A 17626-nucleotide genomic window follows, 5' to 3' on the forward strand; every position below is an offset into this window, starting at 1 on the left:
ACCATGCTGACTGAGAGGGTGGTGGATATATGGACCGTGCTGTCTGAGAGGGTGGTGGATATATGGACCGTGCTGACTGAGAGGGTGGTGGATATATGGACCATGCTGACTGAGAGGGTAGTGGATATATGGACCGTGCTGACTGAGAGGGTGGTGGATATATGGACCATGCTGACTGAGAGGGTGGTGGATATATGGACCGTGCTGACTGAGAGGGTAGTGGATATATGGACCGTGCTGACTGAGAGGGTAGTGGATATATGGACCATGCTGACTGAGAGGGTGGTGGATATATGGTCCGTGCTGACTGAGAGGGTGGTGGGTATATGGTCCGTGCTGACTGAGAGGGCGGTGGATATATGGACCGTGCTGACTGAGAGGGTGGTGGATATATGGACCGTGCTGACTGAGAGGGCGGTGGATATATGGACCGTGCTGACTGAGAGGGTGGTGGATATATGGTCCGTGCTGTCTGAGAGGGTGGTGGATATATGAACCGTGCTGACTGAGAGGGTGGTGGATATATGGACCGTGCTGACTGAGAGGGTAGTGGATATATGGTCCGTGCTGACTGAGAGGGTGGTGGATATATGAACCGTGCTGACTGAGAGGGTGGTGGATATATGGACCGTGCTGACTGAGAGGGTGGTGGATATATGGACCGTGCTGACTGAGAGGGTAGTGGATATATGGACCGTGCTGACTGAGAGGGTGGTGGCTATATGGACCATGCTGACTGAGAGGGTGGTGGATATATGGACCATGCTGACTGAGAGGGTGGTGGATTTATGGACCGTGCTGTCTGAGAGGGTGGTGGATATATGGACCATGCTGACTGAGAGGGTGGTGGATATATGGACCGTGCTGACTGAGAGGGTGGTGGATATATGGTCCGTGCTGACTGAAAGGGTGGTGGATATATGGTCCGTGCTGACTGAAAGGGTGGTGGATATATGGACCGTGCTGTCTGAGAGGGTGGTGGATATATGGACCGTGCTGACTGAAAGAGTGGTGGATATATGGTCCGTGCTGACTGAGAGGGTGGTGGGTATATGGACCATGCTGACTGAGAGGGTGGTGGATATATGGACCGTGCTGACTGAAAGAGTGGTGGATATATGGTCCGTGCTGACTGAGAGGGTGGTGGGTATATGGACCATGCTGACTGAGAGGGTGGTGGATATATGAACTGTGCTGACTGAGAGGGTGGTGGATATATGGACCATGCTGACTGAGAGGGTGGTGGATATATGGTCCGTGCTGACTGAGAGGGTGGTGGATATATGGACCGTGCTGACTGAGAGGGTGGTGGATATATGGACCGTACTGACTGAGAGGGTGGTGGATATATGGTCCGTGCTGACTGAGAGAGTGGTGGATATATGGACCATGCTTACTGAGAGGGTAGTGGATATATGGACCGTGCTGACTGAGAGGGTGGTGGATATATGGACCGTGCTGTCTGAGAGGGTGGTGGATATATGGACCATGCTGACTGAGAGGGTGGTGGATATATGAACCGTGCTGACTGAGAGGGCGGTGGATATATGGACCGTGCTGACTGAGAGGGCGGTGGATATATGGTCCGTGCTGACTGAGAGGGTGGTGGATATATGGTCCGTGCTGACTGAGAGGGTGGTGGATATATGGACCGTGCTGACTGAGAGGGTGGTGGATATATGGTCCGTGCTGACTGAGAGGGTGGTGGATATATGGACCGTGCTGACTGAGAGGGTAGTGGATATATGGACCGTGCTGACTGAGAGGGTAGTGGATATATGGACCATGCTGACTGAGAGGGTGGTGGATATATGGTCCGTGCTGACTGAGAGGGTGGTGGGTATATGGTCCGTGCTGACTGAGAGGGCGGTGGATATATGGACCGTGCTGACTGAGAGGGTGGTGGATATATGGACCGTGCTGACTGAGAGGGCGGTGGATATATGGACCGTGCTGACTGAGAGGGTGGTGGATATATGGTCCGTGCTGTCTGAGAGGGTGGTGGATATATGAACCGTGCTGACTGAGAGGGTGGTGGATATATGGACCGTGCTGACTGAGAGGGTAGTGGATATATGGTCCGTGCTGACTGAGAGGGTGGTGGATATATGAACCGTGCTGACTGAGAGGGTGGTGGATATATGGACCGTGCTGACTGAGAGGGTGGTGGATATATGGACCGTGCTGACTGAGAGGGTAGTGGATATATGGACCGTGCTGACTGAGAGGGTGGTGGCTATATGGACCATGCTGACTGAGAGGGTGGTGGATATATGGACCATGCTGACTGAGAGGGTGGTGGATTTATGGACCGTGCTGTCTGAGAGGGTGGTGGATATATGGACCATGCTGACTGAGAGGGTGGTGGATATATGGACCGTGCTGACTGAGAGGGTGGTGGATATATGGTCCGTGCTGACTGAAAGGGTGGTGGATATATGGTCCGTGCTGACTGAAAGGGTGGTGGATATATGGACCGTGCTGTCTGAGAGGGTGGTGGATATATGGACCGTGCTGACTGAAAGAGTGGTGGATATATGGTCCGTGCTGACTGAGAGGGTGGTGGGTATATGGACCATGCTGACTGAGAGGGTGGTGGATATATGAACTGTGCTGACTGAGAGGGTGGTGGATATATGGACCATGCTGACTGAGAGGGTGGTGGATATATGGTCCGTGCTGACTGAGAGGGTGGTGGATATATGGACCGTGCTGACTGAGAGGGTGGTGGATATATGGACCGTACTGACTGAGAGGGTGGTGGATATATGGTCCGTGCTGACTGAGAGAGTGGTGGATATATGGACCATGCTGACTGAGAGGGTAGTGGATATATGGACCGTGCTGACTGAGAGGGTGGTGGATATATGGACCGTGCTGTCTGAGAGGGTGGTGGATATATGGACCATGCTGACTGAGAGGGTGGTGGATATATGAACCGTGCTGACTGAGAGGGCGGTGGATATATGGACCGTGCTGACTGAGAGGGCGGTGGATATATGGTCCGTGCTGACTGAGAGGGTGGTGGATATATGGTCCGTGCTGACTGAGAGGGTGGTGGATATATGGACCGTGCTGACTGAGAGGGTGGTGGATATATGGTCCGTGCTGACTGAGAGGGTGGTGGATATATGGACCGTGCTGACTGAGAGGGTGGTGGATATATGGTCCGTGCTGACTGAGAGGGTGGTGGATATATGGACCGTGCTGACTGAGAGGGTGGTGGATATATGGACCGTGCTGACTGAGAGGGTGGTGGATATATGGTCCGTGCTGACTGAGAGGGTGGTGGATATATGGTCCGTGCTGACTGAGAGGGTGGTGGATATATGGACCGTGCTGACTGAGAGGGTGGTGGATATATGGACCGTGCTGACTGAGAGGGTGGTAGATATATGGACCATGCTGACTGAGAGGGCGGTGGGTATATGAACCGTGCTGACTGAGAGGGTGGTGGATATATGGACCATGCTGACTGAGAGGGTGGTGGATATATGGACCGTGCTGACTGAGAGGGTGGTGGAGGCAGGTACTCTCACAACATTGAAGAACTATCTGGATGAGAGTTTAACATGCCAGGGTGTAGTAGGCTCTGGACCAAGTGCAGGTAATGGGATTAGTGTTGGTTGGTTAACTTGGCACAGTGGGCTGAAGGGCTTGTTTCTATACTGTATAACTCTGCCAATCCTCCACAACCCCCACCCTGTCTTCCTATTCCTGTCTCTCCCTGATTACCCTTTCTGTTAGGTTGACCATGAAAGAATTGATCATATATAAACTGTGTTTTGATTGGTTTAAATTGCCAGGTGAGACTATCTGAACGAGTAACCTTGGAGACTCAATTCCATCGCAACACCCAGGAGCTGATTGGCTGGATAGAAGATGCCATGAACGTGTTGAATAAGGCTCCAGCTCCGAGTCTGATCCAGGAGTCCATCACAATACAGATCCAGGATCACCAGGTGACCTGTCCTGGGAGAAACACAGTCCATTCCACCTCCCCATCACACTGTGGCCAAGTGTTATCTGATGGCACAGAATCACCCTGGGGTGGGTTCAGTATTAAAGGACAACACTCCATTCACTTTCTCTATTAGCCACTGAACTAGAATGCTGGCTTTGTGTAATATATGCACAAGGACTCTCAACTCCCTTGATGAAGCAACTTCCTCCAGTCTTTAAATAATATTCAACTCCTCTATTCTTCCTGCCAAAGTGCATAAGCTCACATTTCACCACATTATGCCCCATCTGCTACACGGTTCCCATTCGTTTAACCTGTCTATATCTGTCCACAAACCATGTGTTATCCTCATCGCTTACCTTCCCACCTAATCTTGTGTCACTCACAGACTTTGTGAGTGCACATTTACCTCTGTCTTCATACAGATTAGAAATAATTGTGGGCTGAGCACTGACCCTGTGGGACTCCACTATTTACAGGTTGCTATCCTGGAGATTCCATCTTATCCCCACTCTCCGTTTTCTTGTAGTTAGCCAATCCTCTCTCCATGCTAATATATTATCCCCCAACACCGTGTGCTCTTTCTTTGTACCACATGGGTTAACAGGACACTGGCGCCTGAACAGTCACTATCTTAGAGGCAGTGATCAGGTACAGTGAGTGCAGGGATCGGGTGCAGGGATCAGGTGGAGTGGCACTGTGGCTCAGTGGTTAGCACTGCTGCCTCACAGCCCCAGGGACCCGGTTCTATTTCAGCCTCAGGTGACTGTCTATGTGGAGTGTGCACGTTCTCCCTGTGTCTGTGTGGGTTTCCTCCGGGTGCTCCAATTTTCTCCCAGGCCAGGTGAATTGACCAGGCTAAATTGCCCACAGTGTTAGCTGCATTAGCCAGAGGGAAATGGGTCTGGGTGGGTTACTGTTCAGAGGGTCGGTGTGGACTTGTTGGGCTGAAGGGCCTGTTTCCACGCTGTAGGGAATCTAATCTAATCTAGATAGTGAGTGTGGGGATTAGGTACAGAAATCGGGTACATGGATTGGGTAGCGATGCAGTTGTGTGTGTAATGGCTGCCATCTCTCTCTCTCTCTCTCTGTAGCGGTTCAGCAGTGATGTAGCCTTGCACTCTGCACAGCTGAACACCCTGGAACAATGCTCAGAGCCTCTGAGGGATTGCAGCAGCAAGCAGCATCGCTGTCTCATTCAGAACGTGATGGGCACCGTACGGGAGAAATGGGCAAAACTTACACAGTGTACCAGCCAACGAGAGCAGTCTCTCCAGGAGGCCAGAAAACATGCCCAACAGGTAATACACTGTAGTGTTTCCTTCCTCCTCGAACCAAAAAAAAGCAGAGGGGTAGAGAGATGTGCTATTCCAAAACTGTTGGTAGTAGAATAAGAAGTAAGGCCCTGGCTTGAGAGGGTTCAGCCAGCAGCAGATCAGCAATAAGTGCAGGTAAGCTCAGGGAAAGTCCTTTCACTTTCCTTTTTAGACTTTAAGATGGCACTTAGGGCAGTCACACGTTCCTCCTGCAGGATGTGGGAGCTCAGGTTAACTTCCATCATCCCTGATGACTACACGTGTGTGGGAAGTGCACCCAGCTGCAGCTCCTGGGAGACCGTGAGGGGGAGCTGGAGCTGGGTGCACTCAGGATCATCGAACATAGAAAAGTACAGCACAGAACATTTCCTTTGGCCCACGATGTTGTGCCGAGGATTAATCCTAATGTAAAATATAGTAACTTAACCTACGCACCCGTCAACTCACTGCTATCCATGTGCATGTCCAGCACTCGCTTAAATGTCCCCAATGACTCTGCTTCCACCACCACCGCTGGCAACACATTCCATGCATTCACAACTCTCTGCGTAAAGAACCTACCTCTGACATCACCTCTATAACTTTCTCCTAATATCTTCAAGCTATGACTTCTCGCACCAGTCAATCCTGCCCTGGGGGAAAGTCTCTGGCTATTGACTCTATCTATTCCTCTTATTATTTTGTACACCTCGATCAGGTCTGCTCTCTTCCTCCAGAGAGAAAAGTCAGAGCTTTGTCAACCTTTCTTCATAAGACAAGCCCTCCAGTCCAGGCAGCATCCTGCTAAACCTTCTTTCCACCCTCTCCAAAGCCTGTATCTTTCTTATAGTAGGGCGACCAGAACTGGACACAATATTCCAAGTGTGGTCTCACCAGGGACTCGTAGAGCTGTAGCAAAACCTCACGGCTCTTAAACCCTGTTAATGAAAGCCAAAACACCATATGCTTTCTAAACAACCCTATCCACTTGGGTGGCAACTTTGAGGGATCTATGTACTTGCACACCCAGATCCCTCTGTTCCTCCACACTGCCAAGAATCCTGTCTTTAATCCTATATTCAGCATTCGAGTTCAACCTTCCAAAATGCATCACTTCACATTTATCCAGGTTGAACTCCATCTGCCATTTCTCAGCCCAGCTCTGCATCCCGTCTATGTCTCGCTGCAGCCTGCAGTAGCCCTCGATACTATCGATGATACCTCCAACCTTTGTGTCATCTGCAAAATTACTAACCCACCCCTCAACCTCCTCATCCAAGTCATTTATAAAAACTACAAAGAGCAGAGAACCCTGCGAGACCCCATTCAACACTGACCTCCAGGCAGAATACTTTTCATCTACAACCACTCTCTGCCTTCTGTCAGCCAACCGATTTCTGAAATTCCAAACCCATGTCTCCATTATGCCCCCAACATCATAGCCCCATGTACTGATCCATGCTCTAAGTTTATCATTCTTTCTTCTGATACTCCTTGAGTTAAAGCAGACACACTTTAACGATCCCTTTGTTTCATTGCGTGAGAAACCTTCCCGATAGATTCACTACATCCTACCACTGTCCTGTCTGCAACTGACCCCCTCTCAGACATGTGGCTCCGATTCCCACCCCCCTGCCAAACTAGTTTAAACCCTTCCGAATCGCACGAGCAAATCTCCCACCCAGGACATTTGTGCCCCTCCAGTTCAGGTGCAACCCGTCCTTCATGTACAGGTCCCACCTTCCCCAGAAGGTATCCCAATGGTCTAGGTATCTGAAGCCCTCCCTCCTGCACCAGCCTCACAGCCACGTGTTAAGCTACATTTGCTGACTGTTCCTCATCTCACTATCTCGTGGCACCGGTAGCAAACCCGAGATCACTACTCTACTCGTCCTGCTCTTCAGCTTCCAACCTAACGCTCTGTAGTCACTTTTCAGATCCTCAATCCCTTTCCTGGCTGTATCATTGGTGCCGATATGTACCACGATTTCTGGCTGGTCCCCCTCCCCCTTTAGAATCTTGTAGACCCGATCGGCGACATCCCGGACCCTGGCACCAGGGAGGCAACGTACCTTCCGGGAGTCCCGTTCCTGACCACAAAATCTCCTGTCAATCCGTCTAACTATTGAGTCCCCTATTACTAGCGCTTTTCTATTTCCCACCCTTCCCTTCTGAGCCACAGTGCCAGGCTCAGTGCCAGAGACCTGACAACCATGGCTTACCCCTGGCAGGCTGACTCCACCAGCAGTATCCAAAACGGTATACTTATTGCTGAGGGGAACGGCCACAGGGGATCTCTGCTCTGACCGTCGGTTCCCTTTCCTCCCCGTGACAGTAATCCAGCTGTCCTTATCTTGTATCTGGGGAGTGATCACTTCCCTGTCCATCCTCTCAATTTCCCCCTCAGACTCCTGGATGATCCATAGTTCATCCAGCTCCAGCTCCAGTTCCCCAACTCAGTTTTCGAGGAGCTGGAGTTGGGCGCACTTCCCGCAAATGTCCCTCACCTGCCACATTCTGCAGGAGGAACACGCAACTACCCTGACATCCATATCCCGATATTCTGAAAGCCTGCACAGAACTAAACAAAGGAAGAGAAGGAAAAAAAAAGAGAAACCTGAAAACTTACCTAGTTTACAGACTCTTAGTAAGGTTAGAGGAGGTGGGTAGGAGGGAGGCCCTATGGTGTAGGGTTGAAAATGTGTTGCTGGAAAAGCGCAGCAGGTCAGGCAGCATCCAAGGAGCAGGAGAATCGACGTTCTTCAGCAAGAAGGGCTCATGCCCGAAACGTCGATTCTCTTGTTCCTTGGATGCTGCCTGACCTGCTGCGCTTTTCCAGCAACACATTTTTCAGCTCTGATATCCAGCATCTGCAGTCCTCACTTTCTCCTATGGTGTAGGGTCTCAGGTTTAGATCTCACCCACTTAAAAACTCCCCAGAAGTCCTTCGTTCCTCCCTCGCACCTCTCCACAAATGTAGATAAGTGTGAGGTCTTGCATTTTGGAAAGTCAAATCAAGGTAGGAATTTCACGGTGAATGGTAGGGCCTTAAGGAATGTCATGGAACAGAGGGACCTTGGAGTTCAGGTTCACAGTTCTCTGAAAGTGGTGTCCCAGGTTGACAGGGCAATGATGAAGGCTTTTGGTAGACTGGCTCTTATCAGTCAGGTCATTGAGTATAGAAGTTGGGAAGTTATGTTGCTGTTATCCAGGATGTTGGTGAGACCACGCTTGGAGTATTGCGTTCAGCTTTGGTCACCTTGTTGTAGGAAGGACGTTACTAATCTAGAAAGAACGCAGAAGAAATTTACAAGGATATTGTCTGGACTCCATGGTCTGAGTTTTAGGGAGAGGTTGGACAAGCTAGGACATTTTCCTTTCGAGCGTAGGAGACTGAGGGGGGAACATTATAGAGATGTATAAGATCATGAAAGGCCGGGATAGGGTGAATGCACTCAGTCTTTTTCCCAGGGTTGGGGAATCGAGGACTAGAGGTCATCAGTTTAAGGTGAGAGGGGAAAGAATAAAAGGCAACCCAAGGGACAACTGTTTTTACACAGAGGGTGCCAGAGGAAGTGGTTGAGGCGGGTACATTAATAACATTTAAAAGGCATTTGGACATAGACATGGATAGGAAAGGTTTACAAGGATATGGAGAAAGTGAGGACTGTAGATGCTGGAGTCAGAGTCGAAGTGTGTGGTGCTGGAAAAGCACAGCCGGTCAGGCAGCATCCAAGGAGCAGGAGAATCAGGCAGAAGCCCTTCATCAGGGCCAAGTGCAGGGAAATGGGGCTAGCGTGGATGGATGTTTTGGTCGGCATGGATCCATTTGGACCAAAAGGCCTGTCTCCATGCTGTAGGATTCTGACTGTATGATCCCTCTGAGTTTCCTAGTGTCCTGCCATTCACTGAGTACTCCCTTCGCTTGTTCCTTCTTCCAAGTGCATCACTTCACTTTTATAGTCATAGTGATGTACAGCACGGAAACAGACCCTTCGGTCCAACCTGTCCATGCCGACCAGACATCCCAACCCAATCTAGTTCCCACCTGCCAGCACTCGGCCCATATCCCTCCAAACCCTTCCTATTCATATACCCATCCAAATGCCTCTTAAATGTTGCAATTGTACCAGCCTCCACCACTTCCTCTGGCAGCTCATTCCATACACATACCACCCTCTGCGTGAAAACGTTGCCCCTTAGGTCTCTTTTATATCTTTCCCTTCTCACCCTAAACCTATGCCCTCTAGTTCTGGACTCCCCGACCCCAGGGAAAATACTTTGTCTATTTATCCTATCCATGCCCCTCACGATTTTATAAACCTCTATAAAGTCACCCCTCAGCCTCTGACGCTCCAGGGAAAACAGCCCCAGCCTGTTCAGCCTCTCCCTGTAGCTCAGATCCTCCAACCCTGGCAACATCCTTGTAAATCTTTTCTGAACCCTTTCAAGTTTCACAACATCTTTCCGATAGGAAGGAGACCAGAATTACACGCAATATTCCAACAGTGGCCTAACCAATGTCCTGTACAGCCGCAACATGACCTCCCAACTCCTGTACTCAATACTCTGACCAATAAAGGAAAGCATACCAAACGCCTTCTTCACTATCCTATCTACCTGCGACTTCACTTTCAAGGAGCTATGAACCTGCACTCCAAGGTCTCTTTGTTGAGCAACACTCCCTAGGACCTTACCATTAAGTGTATAAATCCTGCTAAGATTTGCTTTCCCAAAATGCAGCACCTCACATTTATCTGAATTAAACTCCATCTGCCACTTCTCAGCCCATTGGCCCATCTGGTCCAGATCCTGTTGTAATCTGAGGTAACCCTCTTCGCTGTCCACTACACCTCCAATTTTGGTGTCATCTGCAAACTTACTAACTGTACCTCTTATGCTCGCATCCAAATCATTTATGTAAATGACAAAAAGTAGAGGGCCCAGCACCGATCCTTGTAGCACTCCACTGGTCACAGGCCACCAGTCTGAAAAACAACTCTCCACCACCACCCTCTGTCTTCTACCTTTGAGCCAGTTCTGTATCCAAATGGCTAGTTCTCCTTGTATTCTATGAGATCGAACCTTGCTAACCAGTGTCCCATGGGGAACCTTGTCGAATGCCTTACTGAGGTCCATATAGATCACATCTACTGCTCTGCCCTCATCAATCTTCTTTGTTAGTTCTTCAAAAAACTCAATCAAGTTTGTGAGACATGATTTTCCACAGACAAAGCCATGTTGACTATCCCTAATTAGTTGCTGGAAAAGCGCAGCAGGTCAGGCAGCATCAAAGGAGAAGGAGAATCGACGTTTCAGGCATAAGCCCTTCTTCAGGCTTATGCCGAAACGTCGATTCTCCTTCTCCTTGGATGCTGCCTGACCTGCTGCGCTTTTCCAGCAACACATTTTTAAGCTCTGATCCCTAGCATCTGCGTCCTCACTTTCTCCTATCCCTAATCAATCCTTGCCTTTCCAAATACATGTACATCCTGTCCCTCAGGATTCCCTCCAACAACTTGCCCACCACCAACATCAGGCTCACCGGTCTATAGTTCCCTGGATTGTCCTTACCGCCCTTCTTAAACAGTGGCACCACGTTAGCCAACCTCCAGTCTTCCGGCACCTCACCTGTGACTATCGATGATACAAATATCTCAGCAAAAGGCCCAGCAATCACTTCTCTGGCTTCCCACACAGTTCTCGGGTGCACCTGATCAGGTCCTGGGATTTATCCACCTTTAACCGTTTCAAGACATCCAGCACTTCCTCCTCTGTATATCTGGACATTTTGCAAGATGTCACCATCTATTTCCCTACAGTCTATATCTTCCATATCCTTTTCCACAGTAAATACTGATGCAAAATATTCATTTAGTATCTCCCCCATTTTCTGTGGCTCCACACAAAGGCTGCCTTGCTGATCTTTGAGGGGCCCTATTCTCTTCCTAGTTACCCTTTTGTCCTTAATGTATTTGTAAAAACCCTTTGGATTCTCCTTAATTCTATTTGTCAAAGCTATCTCATGTCCCCTTTTTGCCCTCCTGATTTCCCTCATAAGTATACTCCTACTGCCTTTATACTCTTCTAAGGATTCACTCGATCTATCCTGTTTATACCTGACATATGCTTCCTTCTTTTTCTTAACCAAACCCTCAATTTCTTTAGTCATCCAGCATTCCCTATAGTTACCAGCTTTCCCTTTCACCCTGACAGGAATATACTTTCTCTGGATTCTTGTTATCTCATTTCTGAAGGCTTCCCATTTTCCAGCCTCCAATCAGCTTTCGAAAGTTCTTGCCTAATACCCTCAAAATTGGCCTTCAACAGAATAAATTCCATCTGTCACTGATCTGTCCACCTGACCAATCTGTTTATCAATTTAAAAGTCACAGCAACTGCTGCAGGAAAAGTAACCAGTTAATTTGACTGGAGTTTTTTTCTACTGCAGAGAAGAGGCAGCTTCTGCTGGGGAGAACAGCATACCCTCCTGTTTGTGTGTGTATGTCTCTCTCTCTCTCTCTCTCTCTGTGTCAGTGAGCCTGTAACTTGTTTCTAGGGCCAACCCGCTCCGTTAGCTGGGATCCATAGGTCTCACTTGTGAACAACTCTCTAGCTCCTGATTGGCTGTACACTGCAGGATCCCATCACCTCAAAACACACAGTTGACAAGATGAGGAAGCAAATTCCTCACTGTGAAATGATGCAGCAGCTCTGGGTAAATTTCTGTGACTAACAACAGATTTTTTTGATCCTTGTGGCTCTGTTTTTAAAGGCAGGGAAAAAAAAACCAGACACAGAGCTTACAGTGCACTTCATAAATATCATCATATTCCCTTTAACATCAGGCTGGAGAATGCTCTCATCCTCTGTGAAACTCAGATCATTTCTCACAAACCCCAGACTGAGTGGGAATGGAAGCTGCACTAAGTACTATGGCAGTGATAACATGATAGAACATAGAACATAGAAGAATACAGCGCAGTACAGGCCCTTTGGCCCTCGATGTTGCGCCGATCCAAGCCCACCTAACCTATACTAACCCACTATCCTCCATATACCTATCCAATGCCCGCTTAAATGCCCATAAAGAGGGAGAGTCCACCACTGCTACTGGCAGGGCATTCCATGAACTTACGACTCGCTGAGTGAAGAACCTACCCCTAACTTCAGTCCTATATCTACCCCCCCTTAATTTAAAGCTATGCCCCCTTGTAATACCCGACTCCATACGCGGGAAAAGGTTCACACTGTCAACCCTATCTAACCCCCTAATCATCTTGTACACCTCAATCAAGTCACCCCTAAACCTTCTTTTCTCCAATGAAAACAACCCCAAGTGTCTCAGTCTTTCCTCATACGATCTTCCTTCCATACCAGGCAACATCCTGGTAAACCTCCTCTGCACCCGTTCCAGTGCCTCCACATCCTTCCTATAGTATGGCGACCAAAACTGCACTCAATATTCCAGATGCGGCCGCACCAGAGTCTTATACAACTGCATCATGACCTCAGGACTCCGGAACTCAATTCCTCTACCAATAAAAGCCAGTACGCCATATGCCTTCCTCACTGCACTATTTACCTGGGTGGCAACTTTCAGAGATCTGTGTACATGGACACCAAGATCCCTCTGCTCATCCACACTACCAAGTATCCGACCATTAGCCCAGTACCCCATCTTTTTGTTATTCTTCCCAAAGTGAATCACCTCGCACTTAGCTACATTGAATTCCATCTGCCACCTTTCTGCCCAGCTCTGCAGCTTCTCTATATCCTGCTGTAACCTGCCACATGCTTCCTCACTGTCAACAACTCCTCCGACTTTCATATCATCCGCAAACTTGCTCACCCAACCTTCTAACCCCTCTTCCAGGTCATTTATAAAAATGACAAACAGCAATGGTCCCAAAACAGATCCTTGCGGAACACCGCTAGTGACGGCACTCCATGAAGAAACTTTGCCATCAACTACTACCCTCTGTCTTCTTCCATCCAGCCAATTCCTAATCCAAACCTCCAACTCACCCTCAATGCCATATCTCCGTATTTTCTGCAGTAGCCTACCATGGGGAACCTTATCAAACGCCTTACTAAAATCCATATATACCACATCTACCGCTTTCCCCTCATCAACCTCCTTCATCACCTTCTCAAAGAATTCAATAAGGTTTGTGAGGCACGACCTGCCTCACAATGATGAGATTGTAACTGGCTAATGCGGTTTGCAGTGCAGATTGGATGGACCAAATGGCCCCCTCCTGCATCATATCAATTCTATGATTCTGTGTTAACCCTGCCCCCATTCTTGTTGAGAATTGGACTGTTTGACCCTGTGATGCTTGTCTTTGCAGTTCAGTGAGTCAAGGAAGATGCTACAAAGTTGGATGGATGAAGTGGATCAGCATCTAGAGGCTCAGAAGGACATTGCTGTCGACAACAATGACATTAAACAGCAGCTCACCCAGCAACAGGTCAGCATCACAGAAAGTTGCCATAATCACATCGGGCTGTCGCTCACTACGGACGGAGATGACAGGTGATGGTTTAATCTGAGGGTCACCACACCTCACACAAAGGCAGAGGTTCAAGGAGAGTCTTTCATGGAAATGAATCCTTTATGGCTGGCACGGTGGCTCAGTGGTTAGCACTGCTGCCTCAGAGCGCCAGGGACTCAGGTTCAATTCCAGCCTTGAGTAACTGTCTGTGTGGAGTGTGCACATTCTCCCTGTGTCTGCGTGGGTTTCCCCTGGATTCTTCGGTTTCCTCCCACAGTCACAAAGATGTGCAGGTGAGGTGAATTGGCCATGCTAAATTGCCCATAGTGTGAGGTGCAGGAGTCAGGGGTAAATTTGGATAAGGGATGGGTCTGGGTGGGTTACTCTTCAGAGGGTCAGTGTGGACTTGTTGGGCCAAATGGCCTGTTTCCATAGTGTAGAGAATCTAATCTAATCTCAGTTGGTGGAAGAACAAAGAAAGTTTACAGCCCAAGAACAGGCCCTTCAGCCCTCCAAGCCTGAGCCGATCCAAATCCACTGACTAAACCTGTTGCCCAATTCCTAAGCATTTGTATCCCTCTGCTCCCCACCTACTCATGCATCTGACCAGACACATCTTAAATGAATCTAACGTGTCTGCCTCTACCACCTCTGCTGGCAACGCGTTCCAGACACCCACCACCCTCTGTGTGAGGTACTTGCTGCGTGCATCCCCCTTAAACTTTCCACCTCTCACCTTGAAAGCATGACCCCTCGTTATTGAATCCTTTACCCTGGGCAAAAGCTTGTCTCTATCCACCCTGTCTATACCCTTCGTGATTTTGTAAACCTCAGTCAGGTCTCCCCTCAATCTCCTTTTTTCTAGTGAAAATAAACCTAACCTACTCAGCCTCTCTTCATAGCTAGCACCTTCCATACCAGGCAACATCTTCGTAAACCTTCTCTGCACCCTCTCCAAAGCGTCCACATCCTTTTGGTAATGTGGCGACCAGAACTGTACACAGTATTCAAAATGCGGCCAAACCAATGTCTTGTACAATTTTAACATGACCTGCCAGCTCTTATACTCAATACCCCGTCCAATTAAGGCAAGCATACCATATGCCTTCTTGACCACTCTTTCCACCTGTGCAGCAACCTTCAGGAAAAATGGACCTGATTAAATTGATTGGAATATGGGCAATAACACTGAACAACTTGCAATGATAGAGCAATTGATTTTTTTTCTGGTGAAACTATCACTCACCAACTGACAAGAAATCATAGAATCAAATAATGATCCAGCCAAGGGGAAGGACAATCAGATCATCAACCCTGTGTTTATGTAAGAGATGGCCAATTGGCTCCCCAAAGCCTATCTATCAACCAAAAGGTATCACGTTCACTCCCCTTCTGAACTTTTCACTCCCCAAGCACCCCGTTCACTTTCCGTGTGCCCCGTTCACTTTCCGTGTGCCCCATTCACTCCATGTGCCCCGTTCACTTTCCGTGTGTCCTGTTCACTTTCCGTGTGTCCTGTTCACTTTCCGTGTGCCCCGTTCACTTTCCATGTGCCCCGTTCACTTTCCGTGTGTCCCGTTCACTTTCCGTGTGCCCAGTTCACTTTCCACGTGTCCCGTTCACTTTCCATGTGTCCCGTTCACTTTGCGTGTGCCCAGTTCACTTTCCACGTGTCCCGTTCACTTTCCATGTGTCCCGTTCACTTTGCGTGTGCCCAGTTCACTTTCCACGTGTCCCGTTCACTTTCCATGTGTCCCGTTCACTTTGCGTGTGCCCAGTTCACTTTCCACGTGTCCCGTTCACTTTCCATGTGCCCGTTCACTTTCCGTGTGCCCACTTTCCGTGTGCCCAGTTCACTTTCCATGTGTCCCGTTCACTTTCCGTGTGCCCCGTTCACTTTGTGTGTGCGCTGTTCACTTTCCGTGTGCCCCATTCACTTGGCATGTGGCCAATTCACTCCGTGTGCCCCATTCACTTTCCGTGTGCCCCGTTCACTCCATGTGCCATGTTCACTTTCCATGTGCCCCATTCACACCATGTGCCCCGTTCACTTTCCGTGTGCCCCGTTCACTTAGCGTGTGCACCGTTCACTTTCCATGTACCCAGTACACTTTGCGTGTGCCCTGTTCACTCCGTGTGCCCCGTTCACTCCGTGTGCCCCATTCACTTTGCGTGTGCCCCGTTCTCTTTCCATGTGCCACGTTCACTCTGTGTGCGCGGTTCACTTTGCATGTGCCCCGTTCACTTTGCGTGTGACCCGTTCACTCCGTGTGTCCTATTCACTTTGCGTGTGTCTCATTCACTTTGCGTGTGCCCCATTCACTTTGCGTGTACCCTGTTCGTTTTGGGTGTACCCTGTTCACTCCGTGTGCCCCGTTCACTCCGTGTGCCCCGTTCACTCTGTGTGCCCCATTCACTTTCAGTGTGCCCCATTCACTTTCCATGTGCCCCATTCACTTTGCGTGTGCCCCGTTCACTTTCCGTGTGCCCCATTCACTTTGCGTGTGCCCCATTCACTTTCCGTGTGCCCCATTCACTTTGCGTGTGCCCCGTTCACTTTCCATGTGCCCTGTTCACTCCATGTGTCCCTTTCACGTTCCATGTGCTCTGTTCACTCCCTGTGCCCCGTTCACTCCGTGTGCCCCGTTCACTTTCCGTGTGCCCCGTTCACTTTCCGTGTGCCCCATTCACTTTCCGTGTGCCCCGTTCACTCTGTGTGCCTGGTTCACTTTGCGTGTGCCCCCGCTTACTTTCCGTGCGCCCCGTTCTCTTCCCATTTGCCCTGTTCACTTTCCATGTGCCCCGTTCACTCCGTGTGCCCCGTTCACTCTGTGTGCCTGGTTCACTTTGCGTGTGCCCCGTTTACTTTCCGTGTGCCCCGTTCGCTTTGTGTGTGCCCCGTTCACTTTCTGTGTGTCCCGTTCACTCCGTGTGCCCCGTTCACTTTCTGTGTGTCCCGTTCACTCCGTGTGCCCCGTTCACTTTGCGTGTGCCCTGTTCACTCCATGTGCCCTGTTCATTTTCCGTGTGCCCCATTCACTTTGCGTGTGCCCCGTTCACTCCGTGTGCCCTGTTCACTCCATGTACCCCGTTTACTTTGCGTCTGCCCCGTTCACTTTGCGTGTGCCCTGTTCACTCCGTGTGCCCCATTCACTTTCCGTGTTTCCTGTTCACTTTCCGTGTGCCCCATTCACTTTCCGTGTGCCCTGTTTACTTTCGGTGTGCCCCGTTAACTTTGCGTGTTCCCCGTTCACTTTCCGTGTTTCCTGTTCACTTTGCGTGTGCCCTATTCACTTTCCGTGTGCCCATGTTCACTCCATGTGCCCTGTTTACACCGTCTGCCCTGTTTACTTTCCGTGTGCCCCATTCACTTTCCGTGTGCCCCATTCACTTTCTGTGTTTCCTGTTCACTTTCCGTGTGCCCCATTCACTTTCCGTGTGCCCCGTTCACTTTGTGTGTGCCCCGTTCACTTTCTGTGTGTCCTGTTCACTCCGTGTGCCCTGTTCATTTTCCGTGTGCCCCGTTCACTTTCCGTGTGCCCCATTCACTCCATGTGCCCCGTTCACTTTCCGTGTGTCCTGTTCACTTTCCGTGTGTCCTGTTCACTTTCCGTGTGCCCCGTTCACTTTCCATGTGCCCCGTTCACTTTCCGTGTGTCCCGTTCACTTTGCGTGTGCCCAGTTCACTTTCCACGTGTCCCGTTCACTTTCCATGTGTCCCGTTCACTTTGCGTGTGCCCAGTTCACTTTCCACGTGTCCCGTTCACTTTCCATGTGCCCGTTCACTTTCCGTGTGCCCACTTTCCGTGTGCCCAGTTCACTTTCCATGTGTCCCGTTCACTTTCCGTGTGCCCCGTTCACTTTGTGTG

The 17626-nt window shown here is 49.6% G+C and overlaps 1 protein-coding gene across 1 annotated transcript in view; it reads left to right on the forward strand.

The window, feature by feature from the left end:
• LOC148152029 (microtubule-actin cross-linking factor 1, isoforms 6/7-like) overlaps nucleotides 1-17626 on the forward strand; it is a 205826-nt gene that overhangs the window by 88682 nt on the left and 99518 nt on the right. The window contains exons 10-12 of the mRNA XM_087994130.1: nucleotides 3807-3962; nucleotides 5059-5265; nucleotides 13614-13733. Coding sequence (XP_087850256.1) covers nucleotides 3807-3962; nucleotides 5059-5265; nucleotides 13614-13733 — 483 coding nt within the window. The remainder of the gene's footprint in view (nucleotides 1-3806; nucleotides 3963-5058; nucleotides 5266-13613; nucleotides 13734-17626) is intronic.

This window comes from Chiloscyllium plagiosum, unplaced genomic scaffold (genome assembly GCF_037043375.1).
Source record: "Chiloscyllium plagiosum isolate Xiang-an unplaced genomic scaffold, Cpla_swu_hap1 HiC_scaffold_2, whole genome shotgun sequence".
NCBI classification, from domain to species: domain Eukaryota; kingdom Metazoa; phylum Chordata; class Chondrichthyes; order Orectolobiformes; family Hemiscylliidae; genus Chiloscyllium; species Chiloscyllium plagiosum.